The sequence below is a fragment of the Zeus faber genome (assembly GCF_960531495.2).
Source record: "Zeus faber genome assembly, chromosome: 11".
Taxonomy (NCBI): Eukaryota; Metazoa; Chordata; class Actinopteri; order Zeiformes; family Zeidae; genus Zeus; species Zeus faber.
Genome location: NC_137205.1, coordinates 22,878,252 through 22,904,486, shown reverse-complemented (window position 1 = coordinate 22,904,486; position 26,235 = coordinate 22,878,252). Strand labels below are relative to the sequence as shown.

Sequence of the window (26,235 nt, the reverse complement as noted above, 5' to 3'; positions counted from 1 at the left end):
TTTGTAATGTTGTATTTTTTTTTCCCCACTTGGCTATGTTTCAGTACAGTAACTCTGTATTATGATATAGTTTTGTATCCGTTTTTGTGTTGCATCTTAATGCGTATTGATCCATTTCGGAAGGCGTCTCAACTTAAGACTCTATTAACTGTATCACAGTTGTGTTGTGGTACAAGTGATCGTGAACCTTGTGTTGTGGTTTCGACAATACACAGCCCCAATTCGTCCGACTGCCAGTCAGAAAGCTGCACCTTGATGGAATGGCGCCCGGCCCACGTGGCCTCCTGGCTGCAGAGGGGGGGGGGGATGCTGAGCTCCTAGGTGAGGAGCCATTTTTGTAGCGTTTGAGCCTCTGGCCGTGTGTAATGGGGAGATATTAGTTACAGTGCCTGACAGGCCTGCATCCTTTTGGCCATGCAGCGACTCGTCCCGCTATCGCTCACTGACAGGGCTGGAGGAGAGTGGCTTGGTTTTCCCATATCTGCTGCACAGATGCAAATAGGCTTGGTCAACACTGGGTCGAATGGAGACATTATGCAGAAATGGAAAAGGGGGTTGTGCAGGGGCTGAGTGGGAAGAGTCAAAAAAATAAAAAATAAAAGTTTGCTCTCTCTCCATAGCTGGGCGATATTTGGACTGCCTGCTTCATTTAGCTTAGACGAGGCCTCCTTTTCCCAGGGGGTTATCAAGTCATTTCAAATTCAGTAGACACCGACTTGTAATTTGTACATCAAATGCCCCAAAATAAATCTATAAATAAATTAAAGAATAAGCGTTTTGCACTTATATTTTGAAAGGACATTTTTTTTTCCTTTTAAAATAGCGGCCCTATTGCACCACGGTGTGGAAAGGTGCTAGATTTATAGCTGCTTCTGGTTATCAAAGTAAAACCCGCTATTTAAGTAGGTAATTGCGTCGTGTAATTAGCATTCTTGTTGGCTACTCTTTCATTCATATCAGAGGAATGAGTCCACCCCGTCAGGCTGTAACCTCCACATTCTTTATTTCTTTTTAATGGACTCTACCGTCTCATTTCCTTGGCAATAATTAATTGGCCTGGCAAGTCTGTTGGTCCGTTGAACAACCACCTGAAAACCCAAGTGCATGATGGATGACTGGCGCAACACAATGATCTATCTCGGTGAAAGCTCTCGATCTCGGCCTGGTTGGGGAAGACGCTTGTATACGTCTGTGTTTGTGTGTTCCTGGGTGGGAACATTTGAAGCGGTGAATAGGAGACTTCCCTTTTTCCTATTTATTTATTTATTTATTTTCGTAACTTGTATGATAATTACTTCTTGTGGAGTGGGATGTGAGGCTTCTGTATTGATTGAAATCCCGGTATGGCGATGAATGTGCATGCTTGGTGCACATACCAAGTGTGGAAGATATTTTCTTTAACTTTGACAGCCCTCTATCAATCATGGTTCATTATCAGGTGTTTTTATGAAGCAGATAAAGATGGAAAATGGGTTTGCCTATCAATTTGTGACCTCATATTTGCTCATGGCTACAATAGATTTCTTTCCATAATATCCATTTTCAAGCTTGGCAGACTTGGCAGCAAATTATTTCTACGTTTTTATTTTTTTGTGTTTTTTTTTTTTTTTTTATTCTGATGTGACCTTTTTTTTTTTTTTTTCAGTGATTGGGTTGTCCAGGAGAGCTAAGTCAAACGACTGTATTGTTACTACCATACAGTAGTAACAATGTAATTTGGTCGGTGCCGAAAAGTACAATTTAAATTTAGAGTACAATTTTAAAATTTGAGAATAAATGAAATTTGTTATATCAATAAAAAAAATAAAATAAATAAAAATGACCCTGTTTGTTCTGACTCAATCTTCTTGTTTTAATCTTTCAGTTGGTGTCAACATGTTCTACATCTGCATCATAGTCTATCTGTACGGTGACCTGGCCATCTACGCTGCCGCTGTGCCCCTATCTCTAATGGAAGTTGCCTGGTAAGATCACCGTATTTCCTACTGTTTCCATAGATATCATCTGGGATTTTGGTTATTGTGACATTGCGATATAGTCAAATGTTGTCTTATCTTGTTGTCTTGATTGTTGTCATTATTGTAATAATATGATTATATTATAGGAAAACATACGCACATGGTGTGCTGTAAGTCCATTGTCCTGTATTGTCCAGCCCTAGCCTCTGTGTCCCCTCTGTTTATTGTTTTTGACCTTCATATACAACAATAAGGTTTGAGTGGAGGCCCGTAGGCCGTCCAAACCTTTGCTTGGGCTCTGGGGTTCGGGGTTTCATTGACTGGCTTCCAGACAGGATTTTTATTACAAGTTAGTATACCAGACAAGACGTGAATAAGGTATTTCATAAAGTTGCAGACTTGGCCTCAGGGGTTAAAATCCAAACGAAACAAATAAATAATAACAAATAATAATTGTCCCAAAGGTGTTTTTTGTGATATTGGATCAGTATTTTTTTCCACACAGATACTCTCAGGCAATACCAAGAACTACTAGTTTGCTAAGTATTGGAAATGTATGTACAGCGTTTATTAGGGGTAGGCCGATTTATAATAAAAATAATAATCATATCTTTATTTATATAGCACCTATGAAAACACAGTTTACAAAGTGCTTTGACGGATGAAATAAAAGCAGAGTGTTCAGATCATGAATTTAAAAGGCCAAGGAACACAAATAAACACAAATTAAAGTCATTCATTCAATTCTAAAAGCGGATAAATAGACTAAAAAAATAGATACAATATGATAACTAGAAAAAGAAATAAAAGGAAAAAAAATGAATGGATAAGTAAGTATAAGAAAAAAAGGTATAGAAAGGGGGTGACAAAAGCAGATCTATAAAAATGGGTTTTGAGAAGTGATTTAAAATAAATCACTAACTCTGCTGCCGTGTCGCCTCAGGCAGGTCGTTCCAAAGTGGTTTCATCTGATTGACTCTGTTTCATCAGATCTGTTACGGATATTGTGTTTGATCCGATTTCGCGATTCGATCATTTTGAGGTTATATCGACGGTGCGTGACCGCAACGTCCGGGCTGATGATGCCGTAAGACCAGAGGTCGGGACTGCGCATTTATGCAAACCAAACTTTGTGCACGGACACAACTATCATTTTGTGTGTGTGTGTGCGCGCGCGCGTGTGTGTGTGCGTGTGCGTGTGTGAGAATCTTCACAGGCCTCATGATTCGATTACAATTCACCTGTCAACGATTGTCGATGCATCTCGATGTATCGCATCCCCAATTTCCTATAAGGGCGCCTGGGCCGGGCAAAGGTTGTATTTGATAGGGAAGCAGGCCGGCACAGGTCTTCAGAACATGTCCGGGGATGCCGTCCGGACCGGCTGCTTTCCCGGTGTTCACCTGTCTCAGTGCCCTGCTCACGTCGTGCTCTAAGATGTGCGCTCACCTCCGGCGGCGAAACTCGGTTCTGTTGTGCAAACCAGGAGGCTAATGCGAGAGCCTCAGCATTCACCGTGGTGGTAGCCCTGCCTCTGTAGTCCGTAATAGTCCGTATCCCTGCCACATGTGTCCGGTGTCAGACAGCTGAAACGGAGACTCCCTCCTTTCCCTGTATCGAGGCTTTGCCTCCTTTTTACAGCCCCCCACCAGTTGGTTAGATGCCACTTTGTAATCGTCCATGTTCCCTGACACGAGCCACGACGCACGTAAGCACCGGTGCATGCATTCAATGCTTCCTGTAAGGATTTGTCAACTGCCGGTATCACACCCATGGAGCCAGATCATCCACTAGATGGACAGGGGTCAGCACTCTGAGGCACTCATTTGTAAATCAGGAGGTGCCGGAACACAGAGAGGTTGCCGAGCCGGCGTGTTGGGGGGGAGAGAAAAAGTCACGGAACGTGCCATGAGTGACGCGGCACGGGACGCACAGGGCGTTTTTTAGTTTTGTTCAATTAGGAAACGTAAATGAAAAAAAAAAAAATAGGGCTGCCCCCTGAAAGTCGACGAGTCGAGTCATCGGGGGGCAAACCCAAAACAGTCAGTCGCCTGAGATCCCAGTCAAGTCCAGCTGCCCTTTTTTTTTTTTTTCGGTCAGTGTCCATTAAAATAACAGGATAAAACAGATAGAAGTTTACAAAGTGCACAGGGATAACATTTCAATGATTAATTATAAATAAGGGGAATCATAAATATATATTTATATGTGTGAATCCGTGCGCCCTGATGGCGGAGAGCAACACGAGAGAGCAGAGCACCGTTCCTCCAAAAATAAAAATAAAAATAAATTCAAATAGTGTGGGGACGGGGCACGGAGGAACAGGGCACGACTCGTCGACTCATGAAGATTATTTTCTGCACATAGCGCATGGAGAGGGGGTAATCTGGGCGAGAGTCACCGAGAAAGTGTCCCCATTATCACGGTTTAGTTCCATCAGGAGAGGAGGACGTAAAATAAAAAATAAAAAAGTTTCTGGCGCTCCCATCGCAGGCACACCATCGCTGGCTCGCGCATCGCTAGCGCGCATCGTCTGTTCCATCGGAGAGGGAGACGGTTGCAAATCCGATAGGACTGGCAAAATACTGATTCGGGGACAGCCATAAAAAATAATCTAAAAACACTTTCTGTTTGTTTTGTTTGGAGAAACGGGGAACGAGGAGCTTGCAGCTCGAGTCACAGCTCCGCAGCCTGTGCGAAGGTGACTGATCCAATCAAATAGGTGCCAGTCCCAATCCGGGAGGCCCCTGAACATGTTCCAGCAGGATCCGGCACAAATTAGCCCTGCATACGCAACAAGCTGCAATGCACTGTGTGTTCTGGTTATGATAGAAAGGTGACACCTTTCTATCATAGCAGCATTCACTTTTTCAGCACTTTGTGCTACAGTAGCTCTTCTGTGGGATCGGACCGGACAGGCTAGACTTCACTCCCCACGCACGTCAATGAGCCCATGCGCGTCCATGACCCTGTCGCCGGTTCACCGTTTGTCCTTCCTTGGACCACGTTTGTTAGGAACTAACCACTGCATACCGGGAACACCCCACAAGACCTGCCGCTTTGGAGATGCTCTGACCCGGTCGTCTAGCCGTCACAATTTAATCCTTGTCAAAGTGGCTCAGATCCTTACGCTTGCCCATTTTTCCTGCTTCCAACACATCAACTATGAGAACTGATTGTTCACTTTGTGTGTGTGTGTGTGTGTGTGTGTGTGTGTGTGTGTGTGTGTGTGTGTGTGTGTGTGTGTGTGTGTGTGTGTGTGTGTGTGTGTGTGTGTGTGTGTGTGTGTGTGTGTGTGTGTGTGTGTGTGCGCGCGCGCAGATTCTCTTTGATTCATATGTACACTGTGCTTCATAAGGTACATGTGAATGATCGTGTCCAATCGGTTTCCTTCTTGACCAAGTGAATGGTTAGTTAGTGCATAAGTTAATCGAATGAACACACAGTCAATACGCTTTAATTTGGAGTTTTGAAAATGCCTTCACGTGTATATTATTAAATTGTGTCCCAAAGTTTCCAAGTTCTGAATGTTCGTCTGTTTTTGTTTTCCTGTTCAGTGGGAACCACTCGTGCAGCGCTGGAAGTGTGAAGTACAACGATACAGATCAGTGTTGGGGTCCTGTCACCAGGAAAGATGCTTACAGTGCGTTTCTGGTGAGTGTCGGTCTGTGTTTCTGCCCCGCTGTGGGAACACTGATGTGCCGCTGACACATTCAGCTTCCTCTGTCACCGCCTGGGCACGTACAGTACGTACTGTCCCCTGTAGTGCTAGGAGATATATCCAATATGGATTCATGCAAAGGATGATTGATATTTACCTTACCTTCTACCACGGTATTTCATGGTTTTATATATATCAGATCTATCAAAAATAGGGCAAGGCGTTGTAGCCTAAAAATTATTATCACTGTATAGTTTGAAGCACAGATGGTAACGGTATATATCACGGTATGTTGTTTTTCTTAAAATTTTGACTTTTTGCTGTCCTCCACGATTTTTGATAATCGTAATTAAATAAATTTGATAAAAAATGTGAAATTTATTTATATATATATTAAAAAAAACTAAAAAAACAAACAAACAAAACAATTCCGTGTGAATGTTTCAGGCAAACTAGAGGGCTAGCAAGATAGCATTAGCTTTGGCATGGATTTCCTATTGTTCCCTATGGGCTGGATGGCTAGACCGGCTCACGGAGCAAGTAACGGAGCAGGAAAACAACTTTGCTGCGCCACAAAGCCGCACATTCCGACGAAAGCCCCGCTCACAGCCCTGCACGCAGCCCCCCCTGACACAGAGACAGTGTGTCCCGTTCCCTGTTGGCAGCGTTCTGTGAGTGAGCAAGTGAGAGGACGTGGGGCTATGTGGGCGCTGTAGTAGGCTTGGGCAGATTTACGATTAAATCGTCCATCGGGAGTCGACTCCATTGATCATGATCGACATTGACGACGGACCCGCTGGATGTAACTGGATGTAACTGGATGTAAATAGTTTACTTGTTAATAATAAATCCTGCATTTCTAGAACGGGGAGACCGCATTGGTTGCATTACATTACATTCTATCCGCGCGCCGCCTATAAAATCTGCGATCGGTGATTAGAATTTTGCACGATGGCCCAAACCTACGCTGTGTGTGAACCGGCTGAGAGAAGAGCGAGAGAAAGCACAGCTGGTACCTGTATGTTGAAAGTGCGGAAAAATAGTATATAAAGCGTTTTAAATAATCAGAGTTGATACTATGTATAGAAAAATGGATATTAACTCTCACCCTACTTTAGATCTGTTAGGGCTATACTGGTTAGGTCACTGTAGTCAACCGGTGTACTTTCCACAGCGTTTATAACGTCCACCCCTCATCAAAAAGCACCTCCTCTTTGGGCCAAAGTAAAATGGCAGATTCCTTTCCCGGATTCCTTCACGGTTTAATTGCAATTTCACGTTTGGAATAAACAAGAAACCGCCTCAAGTGACCGTTCTGAAATATCATGGAGTCATATACTACTCAGGAAGCGCAGTTTTTCATTTTATCATTAATGAAACAAAATAATTTCATGCGTTCAAAGATTACCTCCATATTGATACTTTGATGTAGAATTTTAGCAAATGTCAAAGTATTTTTGACATTTTAAAAAGGGGTTGAATTTGTTTCCCGGCAGACAGTTTTGTTTTTTTCTCCAGTATCAAGACAATTGTTGGAGATATATTTATTCGATCTACGTACTTAGGAATGAGCCAAAAAAGACCATGAACGGGGAGCTGATCTGTTTGTTTTGAGGAAAGATAAAAACAAAAAGAGTCCTCTACGTATTCATTTCTGAACTTTTCACTCTTGTATTTAGTCCTTTTACACTCCCTAATGCATTTCTTTCTTGTGCGGATAGATTTATACATATTTTCTCTCCGCTCAAGGAATATTATTAGAGTTGGCCCCCCGTTGAACCTGTGATTAAATAAATGATATATCACTGAGCTGTGATAAAACATTTATTGCTACCTGTTGGCATACAGCGCCGGCATCATCTGGCCGCTGTCCCGCTCTTCCTGCTGCCCGCCATGCCCCAGGACAGGTCAAACACTCTGGCCTCCAAAACAAGGGGCCGGGATTCTCAATGATGAGCTTAAATAATTGAGTTTTTTTCCCAGACAGTATTATACGTGTCATCCGCTTTGCCCCACACCCATTTCTCCTTTGTATGCCCGGGCTGCCACTTTATGAGCCAGCGACGCTCAGAGGACAACGTGCCCTTCGCCCGCAGTACTCGACCAAATGTCTGATTATACCACGTACGACTGTCATGCTGTGGCGTTGGAGGGTGTAAGATTTATGAACGTTCACTCAAGTCAACAAGCGTGTGTGTGATATCTGTGTGTGTGTGTGTGTGTGTGTGTGTGTGTGTGTGTGTGTGTGTGTGTGTGTGTGTGTGTGTGTGTGTGTGTGTGTGTGTGTGTGTGTGTGTGTGTGTGTGTGTGTGTGTGTGTGTGTGTGTGTGTGTGTGTGTGTGTGTGTGTATAGATATGTGTATGTATGTATATATGTGTATGTATGTATATATGTGTATGTATGTATATATATGTGTGTGTGTGTGTGTGTGTGGGGATATGTGTGTGTGGGGATATGTGTGTGTGTGTGTGTGTGTGGGGATATGTGTATATATGTGTATGTATGTATGTATATATGTGTATGTATATGTGTATGTATATGTGTGTGTGTGTGTGTGTGTGGATATGTGTATGTATATATATGTGTGGATATGTGTATGTATGTATATATATATATATGTGTGTGTGTGTGTATATACAGTATATAAAATGTTAAGTTGTACCAATCCTTGAAGGGGCTGCACTGGACGTTTGGGATTTGAAATAATGGAAATTGTCTGGCGGGGGAGGGGGTTACTTTTCCCACACAGTGCATTTACTACATGAATAAAATGTGTATTAAAGTTTTAAAATTCTAGTTCTCACTGAATCTTAATATTACAATGTAGAAATGATAACAGTTCATTTAACATATTTTACTCTACAAAGTTCCAGGCCGCTGCACGTTAAAGTCCGTGGCCTGCGGAGCTGTCCATGGCCCTGCAGGTGCAATGCCAAATTTGACCACTTTATCGCTATTCCCAGTCACTTTTAGTTGTTTTTTTTGGATGTCTTTTGATTTTGATAGGAATTTATAGAACCATTTTTGTCAACGTTTGTAACGCCTTTTTGTACAATTGATTATTCAAAGTGTCAAGAGGTTGCCTTTATAGTGTGTTTTGAAATCCAGCATGGACTGCTACCCATTCAAGGCATCGCTACCTTCGGATGCCATGACAGTAATAATAATGTCAAAATATTATTTACAGATCAGTGGGAAAGTCGGGGCGTGACACAAGGGGTGTATAATGTGCTTCCGTGCACGAGCTCACTGCAGACGATCGCGCTCCGCTGTCTTTTCTCTTCTTTTTTCTGTCTCGCACAATTACCACCAGCTCTCTGCAGACGCTAATATTTTCATGCTAACTGCGTCTGGCTATTAGTGCTGGTGTTCGTGAATTGGACGCTCTTTGCAACGAGGGTCTTGCATAGAAAGCGGCCATTTTTCACCAATGTATGCATAATATCTAATTTAAATACGTGAAAATTGCATCGCCGCACCGAGACACTATTTGTGTGGCAGTGCAGTTAGCGGTGCATTTCACCATTTGCGGATGCTTTGGGAATTAGACACTCGCCTTTTCTGTTATTTGTGCTGGTATAGTGGACGCAAAAGCCGCGCAATCCCTTTATGAAATTCGCCCCTGGGTCTTTCTATTACTGTGGGTTGAGATAACACTTTATTATTCCCAGTTTTCAGTTGTTTTAGAGGGTCCAGGCATGTCAGCAGTCAGGGCCTCAAAGCCATACAATAGTTTGAGGATCCGCTAAATGTTTGGCCATTGAAATTATTCAGCCGTAATGGGCAAAATGATTTTTTAACGAGTCAAAGTTATGAATAGGTTTGCAATGTAAGGCACTGTACAGCAAGGGCAGGATGAAAAATGTATAAAATCTTTTATCGTATTTGAGGTGTATCACTGTGAAATAAAGTTTCTGCAACATTATTATGCATAAATTTGTAAATGAATTAAGTTGAGAATATATAATCAAAAATTTCTCTTCATTACTTTGAGAGATTTAGTAATTTTGTGGTTTTCTCTCCAAGCACTTAATGTGATATAGGATAAAGTTCTCAATAAAACGTGACGTTAATCTCTTCCATATTGCATCCAAGCTACAACACTGATGTGGAAAAGTGTAGATTTGCTTCTGCAACTACGTAATGGAGTCTAATAATTGTGGAGGGCTGGGTTGTATTGTTCCTGGGCTGCCGTTTGACGGAGAAAAGTCCATTGGTTGTGATCAGGGGAGTCAAAGGGATTGTTGCCGGACACATTACAGTAGCCATAACATTGGTAGAGTTTAGTAAATGAAAGGCAGGACAGATTAAAGAGCAAGTGATTATGGCAGCACTCCACACAGCTCTAATCCCTGTGTGGGTGGTGGTGGTAGGGTGTATACAGGGGAAGGAAAGAGTGGGAGAAAAGAGACATGGAAACCAGAGGGGCTAATGTCACTGACACCCAGTAGGGAGATGTTGATATTGATGGATTCCTCCAGGGTGTTCTTCCCCCTGTGCTCAGCGGAACAGATTGTTGTTTGTGCACACCTTAAAAGCCTTGCCCCTCATTCTCCCTCTCCTGAACTTTATCTTGACCTAACACAACACGTATCTGCTTTGTCAACCAAGCACTTTAAGAAAAACACAATTGGTCGCTGGTCACATCCAGACACATGGTGGGGGTGGTCTCGAACAAAGCGACATTTAAATACACGTTAAAGTGGCAATCCATGAGATTTATGTTGGACGGATTGCACCGCAAATCCCAGAATCCTATTAGAAACCGCAAAAGTTTTACATCTGGGTTTGCCCTCATCTTCGTGCAAAGACCGATCTTTGCATTCTTGAAGAGAAAATCTGCATATAGAGTAGCACCTGCACAACGCAATTACATTGAATTGGTGTTTCTTAAAAAAGTGCTAGCTAAAGAAGTGTGAAATAATTGTGTGCATTACCACTTTAAACCTACACGGCACTCCACTACTTCTTGATGAAGGGAGATTACATTCCATTCAACACGATATAAAAAAAAAAAGTTAATTGTATTACCAAGAACACCCATCAATCCTTGATCCAATAGATTCAAGGTTCACCGCTCCAAGCATTTTTGTGTGGGACCAGTGTCGTTAGGTCTTGAATGCAGGAACTGGAAATGAATCAAGCTCCACAAAATGCGACACAGCGGTGTGACTGTTTCTGACTAGAAAGACATTTCTCATTATTTTCCGCCCCACGCTAGTTCACGCCTCCTCTCAGTTTGACTCAGTTTGCGACACAAGTAGAATCGGTTTTTAGTTACCACTCACAGCCACAGGTGCTTTTTTGGGGGGGGGTTTCACAGTTCAGGTTTAATAGCTGTGAGATTATCTGCAAAAGACCTCCATGCCAACTTCTGCAGTTACTCTTGTGGTGACTGCGGTGCTTCGGCTGACCGGACAACAGATTGTGGGTTATTTTTAGGCAGCCGAACAGCTGTCTCTATTTAGACCCAGTGCAACGGGCAGAGCCGTAGAACGGTGAGTAAATCGCCGTGCCTGAAACCTGCTATTGTTTAATCTTCCGCGGACCCTGCTCTGGCCCTAAATTGGCGTAAATAGGCCAATCGTTTTAATCCACCTGCCGACGGAATGAATTGTTTGGCTTACTGCAATACGTTGTTATTGTGGCCCACGGTCCTCAAATAAAAGGACAGCAGCACTATTGAACGGCAGAAACACGGCGGCGGAAAGTATAAGAGTCTCACGGCCACAGTATCATGAAATGAAATTAGGACTCACACCAGGAGAACCTGCTGTCAATTGCGACGTTGCAGCCGGTTATCGAGTACACTTGTGTGGGCTTTGCACCCGGATGAGGGTGCTTAGATTTAGAGTACACCCAGACCCTGCCGGGACGTTGGGGGGGGGGGGGGGGAAGATTAGGAAAACTGGATTAGGAACCAATACAAAGATTACATCTACAAGGCTGGTATGGCGGAATATCAACGTGCGCTGGCAATTAAAGCCTTGCATCGATTCATCTTGGAAGCGAGCGTGGCGGTGAATCCTAAATAAAGGAGTCGCTTGAAGTGTGCGGGGAAAACATAACCATTGACGCCGCGGCGACGAGCAAGAGCAGGCGGCGGTGCATGGGGACGCAGGGATCAGAGGCGGGTGAGAATTAAGAGGGTTTTGATTCGCAGGCCCGCAGCGCCGTGTCGCGGTCAAGGCCGACAAATTTGCGAGGGGGCAAATCACAAAACCGGGAGTTGTCAAAGTAAGCGCTCAGTTTCACACCTCAGGTGGTGACCTTCATCGTGTGAGAAGAAGTGTTGATGGTCCCAATCAGCTGTACAACATTTTCTGAATTTGTGATGAATTTCTGTTAGGGAGTGGGGGGGGGTTTAACTGACAATTCCACTTCGAAATGTTGAATATTTAACTTGCATTGGCCTCGTGTTCGTCGAGGGTAACAGTGAACATCAGATTGTGTTTTCACCACCGTCCATTTCAAATCAACAATGCTCTAAGTGACGTGTCAATAAACCTTAATCACAATTACTGTCTCAGAGAACCTACAGTATATTTTGCAGACAAAAGGTGGCCTGCATGGCCTAACCCTAAGCTGCCAATTAGTTGTAGGAAGACAATGGAATAACAATATGAGGGGGTTGAAAGGATCCCTCTAAAGCTAGGAGGCAATTGGTATACAAATATGAAAAATGAATGCTGGCAAAATTAATTGAAAATATATATACAGCATTTTTGAATAATAAGATCACCCAGTGTGTGTCTTCCCTGATGGGGGCAAGAATTACTTCACAGATCAACAGTATCACGAGTCTGTAGAAATTTGATCTGTCACCTATCGATTCTTAAAACAACGCTTTGGCACATTCTCTGTGCTTGTTAGAAAAAGGGGGATGTTTCCTGGGATTTTTTTTTTTTTTTTTAATTACATTTTTTTTTTTTTTGGGATTCAACCCTCTGTCTAAAGGCGGAGACTGTTTCCCGGCAATTGCATAACTGACTTTCGGGTGCCGGGCCCGGCCGTTTCGCAGCTTTGGTTGTACAGATTAAGTTTTACAGGGGGTGTGTGACGGCGGGGCTCTCTCTCTGGGGAGAGATTCGGCACTAGCTGGCTGAATCCTGGGACCTTAATTAAACTCCAGTGTCCTTGATTGTCCCGGAGTCGGTTGTTACTCGGAATTTCAATTAGAGCTTCGCAGCACACTTCATCATAGCCGCTGGCCAGCTTGGTTTTAGCTGTTTGACCACCCTGTTGAAGAACAACTGTAATTTTAATGGCTCACTCATTTTTCTCCTGGTGTGGGGAAAGGGACGGAAAATCAATGTGCTGTATCAACTCAAAGGTAGATTGGGCTGACACAGCACTGTTGACTTGTTAGTCTACATGCAGATGTTAGAATTGGAGTGGAAGCCTATTGCACCACACATCCTAAATGGTTGTGTCATCAGGTCTTTTTTACATTTTTTATTTTTTATTTTATATTGCTCTGCCCGTCTTGTTTTCACATAATCACATTTAATTTGCTGTCGAGATGTTTGTCATTTAACCCATTTGAAATGAGTTTCTTTGACTGTGTACAGTCTTTTCCTGGTTTCATACTTGGTACACACTGCCGGTTGATTAGTCTTGGAAGAAAGTCATCGATGCACAGCTGTATTTCATTCAATCGCAGCTCTCTGTAGAGGATCTGACGTTTTAAAACGATCACGCTGTTTGATCATTAAAAAAAAAAAAAGCCCAGACAGGTTGAAGTACCACAGAATAACATCAAAAATGGAGGGAGGGAGGGAGGGAGAGAGGGAGAGAGAGAGAGACCCAGATGGTTTATTAGAGATTTCCTCCACAGGAAGAGGTGTTTAAGCTACGGAGCTTGCTGGGGGAGTCCACTCCACGCAACGGGCGGGGGGGGGGGGTTGCTGTCAACGCTGCCCATCAGCATTACCTGCACTGGCACTCCTGACTGGCGGTGTATAGAGCCAAGGGTACTTGAAGGTCAGGGAGGGAGGGATTAGGAGTCATTTGTTTCAAGGACAACACTCATACGCCTCTTACTCATCAACCACTGCCTTTTAGATTATATAGGGTCACAACACTCACAACTTATTGTGGTTAAAACATAATTCATATGAAATGACACTGGTCCGTTGCAAGTTTCACATTTCTTCTGAGCTTCAGGACTATATTGGCATGTGTAAGAAATTGGGCGGGGTGGATTTATACATCATACTAATGTGATAATAAATGAAGAAAGGAGTATCCATGTTTTTATAAAACATTGGACACACATAATATATACATATAAACAAAGGGACTGGAATGTGTAGGATAAATAGAAATATATGTACGATGTATATGACCGAGGGATCAAGGCTTTGGATCTTAACACGATGAAGTGCTCTTTCTAAAGGTTTTTACGTATTGGCCAAACAGGAAAATTTCCAAGCAAAGTGTGGAGTGAGCGCAATGTCACAAGCACAGTGCAGAGTGGTGTAATAGTTTGTTTGGCTGAAGGAGAAGCAGCGTGATTCCCATAAAAATAACCTCGGCCCAGGCTCAGATCAGAACTCTGACCTCGACAATCGGCCCTGCTGCGACCTTGAGCTTGAGCCTGTTTCTGCGCCTGTACCCTTTGGTTTGCTGCGGCAGTGACCGTCCAATGAGTAAATGTCTTTCTGGATGGATGAGATCACGGAGCTTCATCTCAGCCTGTGGGGGCGACGCTGGTGGTTGCTTTAAGTGCTGTCCGCTGACCCATTGTGCCCTTCAGCAATCTGCAAAAAAATAACAAAGACCGTCTGCCGCTGTCATTTTCAATTGCACGTTGATGTTTGATGTTTCAATTCAGGATTCCAGTGGATGATTTATTCCTTTACTTTTCACTCATGACACACCTGTACAGATACTGATTTCAAATCTCTGTCCAGTGCCAGGATAGCACAGGACATCTTACGGAAAATTGCCTCAATACAGAAATCTGAGCCGAATCAAACATGACAAATTTTGTAAATCATTTTGTAGAAGCTTAGCTGAGGGTGTCTCCGAAGGAGCTCATTGATTAAACCAATTGATTAAACATTTCAAAATCATGTTCAATAAGAAAATGCAGGGTAAAGTCTATATTGTTCAATAAAAGTAATGGATTGCATCTGTACTCTTTATCCGTAAATGTCTATTGTTTTGTGTTTGTATGGCCGGTGGAAAAAGAAGCATCTGTGCCTCCCTATTTTAAACATAAGGGTCATCCTGAGCCCTCTTTACTGTTATTGTATGTTGTGCTCACTGGCTAACTGCTACCCTGGGCCGCCTCGTGGGCACCAGACTATAGCTGCCCACTGCTCCTTATACTTAGGATGAGTTAAATGTAGAGGACATATTCGGGGCTTTGATGCAATTTACTTGGCAAATAAAGTGAGATGCTCCTTCCCGTCCCTCTGTCTTACAGTACTTGGAAGGATGGGTGGAGTGGAGTACAGTGGAGTAGCTTTTTAGTCACCCTATTAAACCACGGCAAAATTAAGGTCTCTTCCAAGAAATATCCATAGCCCGCCATGAATTTTCACCGCGCACTGTTGATTGTTACTTTTTCACAGAGGTGAATGATTGCTTCTTTGTAATGGGCACCCCCATTACGTGGGGTAATGGCTGCATATTAGAAATGTTATTTGGGCTTGCCTCTCAGAAAGTGAAAGTACTGTCACATGTAATTGGAAGCCTCAGAGCAACATACTAATAGTTGATTGGTTTTTAATACTACACTTGAAACTCAGCACTCAGTTATTGCCTTAAATCCAACAGATTTTAATTGTAGCTTTTTTAATTTGGAAATTAGTCAAGGGTAATCTTCCTATTTATCATTGTGGTAAATGAAGGGTATTTAGGGTACTTATTTTTATTTTCTAGGTTTTCGTTGCAAAGGTAGCCGAAGTTAAGTATGTTGTTGCCACGCTCATGATTTAGTCTCTCTTACATAAACTGCAGCTATCCATCTTGAAATGTATTTGACAGTACATGGTAAATAATAAGTCATCTAAACAGTGAGAAAGCACAGATGTTTGCATGTTTTATAAATACTAATGGCCGCACTTTTTTTTCTGAGAACAGCTGCAATCCAACCCCGCTACCCAAATCTCCATCTTCCCTAGCCCTCATTTCAACGGTCTGCTGCCGCCCTACTCATTACAGTTATAACTGTAATTGCATTGAGGGAGATGGCTATCAGGGTCACATACATAATTAATAGCAGAAGCACTTGGATTGGATTATTTTCCTCTTTCTGTGCAGTTAGGAATGATAACAAAGGTGTATTATTGAGACTAAGGCTATGATAAGAATCATTGGAACGTTTTTCAAAATCTGATCGAAGTGGTTAAATCCGTGGCAAAATAGTATAAGTGAAAATGCCGTACTTATGACTCTGCCATACTTATATACAAAATGAGATAACACTCAATTCCCCGGGGGGAACTTCCCCGTCTAAAAAGACAGAAAATGAATAAAAATATACTGTATATGTGTAAACTGAGGATAACAGGGAGCAGCACTTTTGCAGGTGACTATGTTAACATGTCAATAACTAATATAGTAGTGGTGGTAGTAATAATAATAGCATATAATGATAATAATATTAATAATAGCAAATATAGCTGCAGGCAGCAATACACGATTTCCAGCTCAGTCATGTTAGATACGAATTTCAGTTTTCACATCACTTCGTATCGACACCACCATTACAAAAGTTGGTGCAGTCACTCGTCTTTACAACAGCATTACTACTAGTTTACTTATTTATTACTACTACTAGTTTCAATTAGGCTTGTGCTGATTCACTATTTAATCGTCCATCGGCGATTAACTCCATCGATCATGACTGACATTGATGCAAACTTATTTATTTATTTATTTTAATCCACCAGGAAAAATCTGAAAAACGGTCTAAGTGCAGTTTACCGTGTTCTGAAACTGGGAGGGAGTGAGAGCGATCTGCTCAGAGCTGTCCAGTGATCAGGTCTCGCTTCCCCTCTACAGTCCCGTGTGGAGAATTTTAGGGGCAGGTGCTCAAAAGAAAATGGATCCCCAGCTCCGGTTCTAGGCATTTTGCCGCTCTGGGCAAACAGAGTAGCACGGTGGAGCTGCTCTGCACACATCGCAGGTGCACTGAGGTGCGAGGTTCATGAGGAATTCCATATGAATATACAGTGTCTTGCCCTGGCAATCCGCTACCTCGACACCAATTAATTTAAAAAATAAAAATAAATAAAGCCCGCCTGATAAGGGCACTGTGGGGTCCATGGGGCAGGTGTTCAGACACCCACTCCCTCCCACACGTTCCTGCCACTCAATATGCAAATCTTGTGATGATAATGTAGCAATATATAATATGACCTCGCAGAGAACGGTTTAGATGTATTTTATTTCCTTAGTTTCTCACTTGTATGGAAAATGAAAAACGTAAACCTCACTCAGAGAATTAGAGAGGAGTTTTCTCAGTTTCTCCTCCAGACAACGGTGCGTGCAGGCTCCTGTGCCTGTCTTATTATTTTAAATCTTTTTCTTTTTGTTTGTTTCCTACATGTATGAATCGCCTAAGCCTAGTTTCCATTGAGCACAGCATTGGCTGACATAATGACGCGGTGACGCAAGTTTTCGGGTCCTGGTGACACGCAGAATTACTACTACAAGCCGAAACACTTGTTGCGTGTGTCTCTGTGGAAGGAAATCACTCCGTTTGGAAGTTCCCAACAACACCGTTCCATTCAAACAGATTAAACACTGCATGTCCCTCAGAGACATTTCTTTAACTTTTTAAACCTTTGGGACTAAAATAAAACAGACACGATTCGGACCCGTTGCTCTGGAGCTGCAAGCAAGCAAACAAACACAGAATATTTTTTCTGGCTGTTTTTGTTTTTGTTAAAATATCCCTAAACGTCGGTGTTTTAAGATTTACGGTCGTTCCTGGAAGACGCAGTGTGGACACAAAGGAAAGATTAATCATAGTTTCCGGGGTTTTGGAAAACGCAGCACGAGTTACTTTTCTGAGTTTCCTTTAAACACTGCTCCGACTTAAGCTGTCTGTCTAGATGTCGTACTCGCAAGTGGCTGGATGGGAATGGTTCCGAAAGACGAAGCTTGTACTTTCATAACTTTGGAGGATGATGTCACAAAGCAGCCCCCTCCTGAAATGAATGGAGTTAACCACAGTTTTCCACTAATTTCTGTAGATCGATATCGATCAAACTGGAACAACAAGACGTCTGAAACGTCCCAGTTCTAAAGAGACCCCAATCATGTCCGTGTGTAATGACGTTGTTGTGGTTCAGGTACTTTTAGCTCAAAAAAATGGCGAGCAATAACAATCGGGATCAGTGCGCCGGGGCCCCCCCTGAGGTCCGCCAGTGGGCGGGTGCAGTGGCCTTGATGGATGCGGCGCACCGGACCCCTCTGGGTAGCAGACCTCAGCTCTCCCAACTCCAAACCACATTTCATGAAAGTCTGTTCGGAGCCGGGAGAGCCGCAGTCGACTCCGCGGAGGGACCTGCACTCCCCAGCGCACACTGCGTGTATTTACCAGCGGATCTTGAGCGCCCCAATATGGCGACCACATCGGACAATATTACCCATCGCGAACCTGCCTGTGACTGTACCGTAGGCTGCGGCACACGATCAGCTTCCCGTTTCTCCAAACAAAACCGGAAATGTATGTATTTTATTTTCTGACGTTTCCGTAATTGAATAAAAACAAACAAAAAAAAAAAAAACAAGCACCGCCGTATCCCGCTGCACTCGAAGCGACGTGCTGCTCCAGACACCGCTGTCTGTTTCTTCCTGTGTGCGTGTGTGTGTTTCCACGTTAGGTTACTGAAGGCTGCGGCGTGCCATCCACTCCGGGGTTTGTTTCTCCAAACAAAACCGTAGATGTTTTTACTTCATTTATTTTATTTTCCAACGTTTGCGTAATTGAATGATACAAAGCAGACCCCAAGCAGCCCCCGCCATATCCCGCGGTGCTCCAAGCTCTGCACTGCTCCGGCCACCGCGGTGAAAGTCGTAAGAAACCTTTCAGTGAGGCTTTGTAGATCTAATTTGAGTGAAGATTCAGCAACTGTATTGCTTATTTCTCGCCTCAAGTTTGTTCAGAAACAGATTTGAATGTACTGATTGGTAAAGTTTACAGACTAAATCCAATGGAAAACGGAGTTACGCTCAAACCCCATTGGCTCACGGAACTACGGAACTGGCTCCTCCCACTTAAACAGAGCGTCTGGAACACGATAGATTTAGAGGCATGTTTAGAACGGCTCGATTGCATAATCTGAGTGGTATTTTCCGCAAAAACTTAACTTGTATAAGAAGGTACACGATCGGTCTTCTTCAAAGCGCCTACAGGTTGATGCAGGTCTGACAGTGATGAGTCTGGGACTGTTGTAGTGCTTTTACACCTCATCTTCATTTCAGAGCATCCCCTTCTAAATGTCAGTGCAGCTCCCAAGAACACATTACATACGGTGGAGCTTCTCCCGGAGATTCCTGAATATCATAAACACACTTACGAGTGTGTTTATGATATTCAAACACACTAACTAAACTAGCCGTTGCAGATTTGACTTGAATAAAGACGCACTTGGCCTGTTTCTCCCCTCACATAATAAGAAACACATTTAGTCCCGCCATTAAGGGAAAACTCTTGTTTAAACTTCTTTTTAACCTTGACTCCAGTGGGAGTCAAGCGGAGTGACATTCGGTATTGATAGCACAGCTTCAGCCGACTACCTTGCAACAAGCTGCAACATGTGGTACAGTGGGGCAATCGAGACCACATTCTTTGGAGACTGCGATTGCCCTGGTTCATGGCCATTCTCTCAGTACTGGATACATTTTAGGTTTGTCCTGTTTTCATACTTTGAAAATCGGGGACTGAAAACAAGGACAGCTCTACATGGCACACCTTTTCCATCAGGGGTTAGATACTTGGAAGGACTGCGTTGCCTCCTGTCAAAGGACAAATCGGATGTAGTTATGCTTGGCTAACTTACAGCGACATTGTCGCCCAAACCACCTCTAGTGGCAGTGAGTCAATGTTTTTGTCTTAAATCCTGTCCTATCCTGTTATGTTATTACTGTATGAAATGGATGTCCAATGATTATATATTAGTTTGATGATTTAAAAACGTTTAATATCAAAATATTCCGGGCCTAATATTATGAGAAATCATATCAAGGATTTCACTATAATACACTTTAAACTGCTTGTTTAACATTGGATTTGAAATGTATTAGCAGATTTCATGACATCAATATTGTGAATAATTCATAGGTGACCATCTCTTACATACCTCCCAGCCCTACTCCGTTGTACTCATTATGCACGCATTATGCAGTGAACACCTGCACTGTTTATATGCTCACAAACCTGCAAAAGTACACACAGACAAACACGCACAATGGCTTGTTCCAGTATTAATTGAGTATGGTGATCATCTCTTAACTAAACAATCATTTGTGAGCTATCAGGTTTCCCAGTGCATATCAGGGAATTCATACCTAATTTGCATATAAAAAAAACAACCCTCTTCAAATATGTTATTTGGATTTTAAAACAATATTGTCTGTGTTGAGTGGATTACACAGTCCTAGATTTATTTTTGAAACCAAAACATTATTTTGTTTACATCCAGATTTACCCTTGTTTTTGATCTAAAACGTCACTTTTCATAAAAGTATGGCATTTTCTGAACGATTCAGCTTTATTTAAAATGTATTTATTTATTTTTTACTTCAACTCAGGTGGTGGGCATATTTTTTCATCCCATGGTGCTGTTCTTTTTTTTCCTGAATGTTCATTCGTAGCGACAGTTTACCGACCACCACTTCCTATGGCTTCTCAAATTCACAACGGCTGCCCAGTCAATGCATTCTTGCCGGGTAAAGTGGACCACCAACAATAAAAACCTACTGCGTAGCACAAAAGGCGCTAATACAGGGAATGGCAGTTTCTTGTGTGCCAGCTAAATACGTTTAAGTTAAATACAAGACTTTTTAAACAAAATAATTACGGCTTACCACTATGAATATATCCCGTTTGAATTAACTTTCCATTGAGGAATAAAACCTTCATTTTGTGTTATCATAAATAATTGAAACATTCATTATTTGTTAAATGTGGACAACAATCGACCAAGGAAATTTCTTAAAATTTGCATCCTAAATTTGCATGTGTGATGAATGATGCTGAAGGTAGCTGTTCTCTCATCCTGACAGAAGCAAAAGAGCCAGACTAGTGCCCCAGGCATGGTCTTCTCTCCAGCACTGTTGTTCCTTTCACTGTTATTCTTTTTCCCCTTGCAGCCCCTCTTACATACATACACACACACACACACACACACACACACACACACACACACACACACACACACACACACACACACACACACACACACACTTCGACCACCAGCCAAATAACACGGTCTGTTTGCTCAATGAATTCATTGACTTGGTAACACCATCATAAGGGTCTGTAGATATCTCCCGGGCTTTCATGGCCTATTTTGTGCTGGTGTGTGTGTGTGTGTGTGTGTGTGTGTGTGTGTGTGTGTGTGTGTGTGTGTGTGTGTGTGTGTGTGTGTGTGTGTGTGTGTGTGTGTGTGTGTGTGTGTGTGTGTGTGTGTGTGTGTGTGTGTGTGTGTGTGTGTGTGTGTGAGACATACCACCATGTTCAGAATAATCTTAAGTCTTTCATCATTCACTTTAGGCAACGAGTTGACCTATTTATTTAAATGCTATACTTTCTTTAATCTTTCTTATTATTTTAATGTAATTTTGCATGTTGAAACAAAAGCTACTCTTCAGGACTTGGGGACAATCTAGATCCCCTATTTTTGGTCCCATTCTACTCGGGCACGTCTAGTGTCTCAGTGCTGGCTACTTCCAATGTCCATGTCTTATCTGACTTAATCTGCACAGTCCTACATTAAAGAAATGCCAATTGTGGTTCGTTCTGTAGCAGGCAGTCTTTTCCACTTCTATCTTTTTCGCAGAAGTACCCCTACACCCATTGACAATAAATTATTTGAGGATGACTGTGGCAACCCAGCGATAGACGGCCAGGGTGTGATCAGGCTGGACGGATCTCAGTGAAAAGTTGACCTGCTCCATCAGTGCTGAATCTATGTTGCCCACCGAGGGTCAGGCTCCTCCTGTCACGCCAGCGACTGTACAGCTCCTTCTCCGCTTGTTACCACCGGCCAGCTGGGAGAACGACGGTTACTCTAGTGCGCGTCACCCTTTGTCCCTGTCTATCTGTCACTGTGGCTTGTTAATTACAGAAAGACAGTCTTGCTGGCTGCTGAAAAATGGCTGCCACCCACCAAGAAAGCCAGTAGATATATTTTCTTTGAGGGTGTTTACAGGTACTCCTCACTTAGCGACCGAGTTCCGTTCCGAGGACCAGGTCGTTAAGCGAATTGGTCGATAAACGAGGACCCGTGTTATTTCAGGGTAAGGGCCATTGAGAACGCTAGTGTAGTGAATACTGACAGACTGCGGGAACGAAGCTGAGGCTGAGAACGGTGATGAGATGAGATGTATACAGTGTATATAGGATATAAATGGTTGATGCTTGATGCTGTGCCGTTACTGTAGCCCCAAAACCATGATACATACCGAACTCTCTCTCTCTCTGTGTGTGTGTGTGTGTGTGTGTGTGTGTGTGTGTGTGTGTGTGTGTGTGTGTGTGTGTGTGTGTGTGTGTGTGTGTGTGTGTGTGTGTGTGTGTGTGTGTGTGAGAGATGCATGAATGCTGCTGGTTGAAGCAGGCATGTCTTCAGAGAGCTGTGTTGGGAAAGAGTGTGAAGGAGGAACAACCCGAATGAAACAGCACCGTTTGGAGCATTACAAACGCAACCTGCCCATGAGAGAGGGGGTGGGGCTTATTTCTTATAGACAAAAGCGATTGGTTAGAGCTGAAAGCTCCGCTTTAAATCGTCCAAACTGATTGGCTTTCTGTTGCAACTTGCCGAACGCGGAGATGAACAGATCTGCGGAATTTTTTATTGAAATGATAAAGTCTATTTTATACCACTGAGGGAAAAAAATGGTGATAATTATCGTTATAGTTTTATTTCACAGCACTAATTCAAACTGTGTTTTGAAGGAATTATTTTTACCGGAAATTATGACCGGAGAGATTTAAATATGTTGGACTTACAGATTTGCTCGGTCAAAAACTGGTGATTACCAGATAAAGGAAACTCTGGTATATACTGATAATTGTCCACATTGATCAATATTTAAAAAAAAAAAAAAGCGTTATAACATGTTTGATAATTTATAGATTTATAAATAGGTGAAGATTTTAATACGTTTGTATTTCCACTGTGACCAAGTTCTCAGTACTTCAAATGAACTGAATAATAGTTAAAGGGGACATAGTATGCGTCTTTTCAAGAGAGGTTAATTTAGGTTTATAAGGTCCCTCAAACATGTCTTTGAAGTTTTTTGCTGAAAATACCACTCAGATTATGCATTCTAGAGATTCTAATATGCCTCAAAACTCCTTTTTCCTGACGCTCCGTTTCAGTGAGTGTGTGTCGCTTTCAATGAAAATGCTGCTGCTCCCCGCACCCACTCTGGAACTGTTCTGTGAGCTTGTCACCTTAGCAGTCCAGCAAAATCTGTTTCTGAACAAATTTGAGGTGAGAAATTAGGCATCCATTAGTGAAATCTTATATTAGATCTACAAGGCCTTTTTTTTAAAGTTTGTTCCGTCTGTTCTGCTGCATGCGATCTACACAGTCAACCTGCCGCATATACCACATATACCTTTTTATTTTTTTGAGAAAGTATTTCCCTCTGCAGTTTTGTCAGGGACAGTTGGTATTAATTCCTCTTTCTTCCTGTCTGAGAGCAGTTCCTATGTTATTTCTCCAGCCGTTGGTGGAGTTACTCAGATGGGGGGGCTGTTCTAATTCTACTGAGGCACCATGTGATGTAAGGGATTGCAAATCTGAACGGCTTGTTGAAATACATGTTTTCTGACATGGGAACCCCGCAAAAAAAACCGACTGGGTTGTCTCATTTTATGTTTGTGTGTTCGTAGGCCCATCAGAGACCCAAATATATGTGCACAAGCACTCAAAAAGTGAGGGTTTATTTTTTTTACAATAGGTCCCCTTTAACATCCTTCTACGGTCAGCCATCCTTGTCACAATACTGGCGTCTTCATCATCTTTTCAGCTCCAATGCAACACCCTGGAAAAACTAACCATTGGTTTGCTTAATTGGTTTACTGTTTTTAACCATCAGTTGTGCAGTTTGTAATATATCAAATAAAAGAAGGCAATGCGTATTTCTACTGTAACACACCTCCCGGCAGTGTCGACATCCAAAATCAATTTGAAATGAAGATTACCATCAGAAGCAAATTCCAGGAGGACCTGGTACTATGGGAGATCGCGGGATCGGAGATTGTAATGCCTGATTGACTGTTTTGTGATTGTTGTGGATTATTCGCCTCCAGGCTGGACCTCCACATGGCACCACGGCTGTAATCTCATAATTTGGGGGGGGGGGTCTACCGATATGATCCCTGCCTGCACCACAGGGAGTTTTGTCATTAACCCTCTTTGCCTCCTCACCATCAAAGCCCTGAAGTCTTTTTGGATGGTATGATGCAGGACGGTTTGGTGGCCCAATTGGTCATATGGCTCTCTGCGTTATGAATTCACTTACAGTAATTTCCTAGAGTCTATGGACATCTGTGTGGTGATGCTATTTGGCTGCCCCTACAGAGCGGGACTGAACAGAAATTGTTGATTAATTACTGAAGTGGAATTGAGCGTCAGGGATAACTTATGTAGCCCAACTGTGATGGATGAAGTGTCTATGCAACACATGGCCCGAGAGATATGCTCATGTATGCAGCAATTAATGAGACCAAGTTGATTGGCTTGTGAGCTCGGAGTAATGCAAGCTGAGGCCAATTAAATACCCTTGCATGCTCTCTGCACTCATCCCCCCTCAAATCCGAAACGGTGAAAGCGGTCCTCTGTTGGAAAAAAGTGATTGACAAACGCAGAATGGGTTTCCAGTCCTCGTAGGGGTCATTCAGGATTTTCACCATTATTGAGATCACTCGTCCTATCCAATCCCAATTAATCTGAAACTCAAAATCAGACATTTGTGACGTAACCCAGAGAACTCTGAAAGCTTCATGAAAGTTATAAGACTTTTGCCATCTATCAATAGGCAGTACTTAAAGAACGGGCTTATGCGCTTGAAAAATAGGTGCTTCGAGTTCAGTCCCCGGAAGAACAAACTTTGTTGGGATCCCCTCAGCCATAGAACCACTGTAGTCATAAATGCTAGGATATACGGTTCAATCCAATTAGTCAAGTCACCAACCAATGCATCCTGGATATTTGGAGAAGATCAAGAATACCTTTTGGGCTCTTGGAAAATAAGTCCTTTTGAGTTCAGTATCCGGAAGAACAAATTTTGTCGGGATCCCCTCTGTCATAATGCTGTTGTCGTAATGAATGCTGAGATAGCTGCTTCAATCCAGTTAGAAGAAGAAGAATCTTTATACGGCACACAAGCCACCGACTACTGCATCCTGGAAACCGAGGACACGTTTGGCCACATTTGGAATTCAACCTGGCCTGTGTAACATGACGTCAAGCGAGTTCACGTTTGATATTCGCGACCGTTTGTTTTTTTAATTATTTTTGAAGAGGCTTTGCTCATCTGCCTAACCATGTTCAGTAGCCGGCCTGTGTGCTTGGCTGGGGACTTCATTAAAAATCTTGCTGTCTGGAGTGGGCTGGTTGGTGCGAGATGCTATTTTGCGCGGTGTGTAGAGGTATGAAGGAGAAAGTTTTGGAGAGGATGAGGGTGCCGGTAGTCGGGCCCTTGGGCTCTGCCATGATTATAAAAGCACTGTGCTCTTTCAGCTTTCAGCATTATTTGGGTCATGGCCTATTTTCAGACGTCTATATGGTTTAAGGATCGCCTCAAGCACCGACAATGGCTGTGGCAGAGGCCTCAAAAACATTGCCACTGTGATGGATAGGAAAAAGGTCTGTGTGTGTCCACATCACCTGCTACTTTTTTCAACAATCCCTCAGTTCTATTGTGGTTTCACCAAACTCAAATTGGATGATGTAAATTCAATTTATGAGACCAGTGTGAGGTGTCACATTTGCGGCACTATTTATAACTCAGTCTGTTTGTACTATATTCAACCTCAACTAAAAATATGAACTATTTCGACATCTTTCCAATCAAACCACATGATGAGAAAACAAAGTGTTTCAATTGTGAATAAAATGTACCCAGGAAAGGAAGCGGGGGAATTTTCTAATAACTGGAAATGGCAGGTAAGGATATGATTCAATGTAATCCGATTTTCTTTCTATATTACATATACTTATACACTTATACTCATACTTTTTTACTGTGCGGAACCACTGAATACTACTGAATACTTTAGCTTGCGATGATTGCTAGGATATGAAGCACTTCATTTATAGTATAAAAAACGATAACGCTATGAGCCAAGATTTTAATAAGGCAAAAACTGTTATTTTGGGCTCAGCTCATGGGGGGGTTACAGTGTACAGGCTTTGTAC

General features: G+C 42.7%; 1 protein-coding gene across 1 annotated transcript in view; it reads left to right on the top strand.

Moving 5' to 3' along the window:
* Positions 1-26,235, top strand: part of tmem104 (transmembrane protein 104) — a 72,035-nt gene that overhangs the window by 21,529 nt on the left and 24,271 nt on the right. The window contains exons 8-9 of the mRNA XM_080009179.1: positions 1,865-1,964; positions 5,516-5,612. Coding sequence (XP_079865305.1) covers positions 1,865-1,964; positions 5,516-5,612 — 197 coding nt within the window. The remainder of the gene's footprint in view (positions 1-1,864; positions 1,965-5,515; positions 5,613-26,235) is intronic.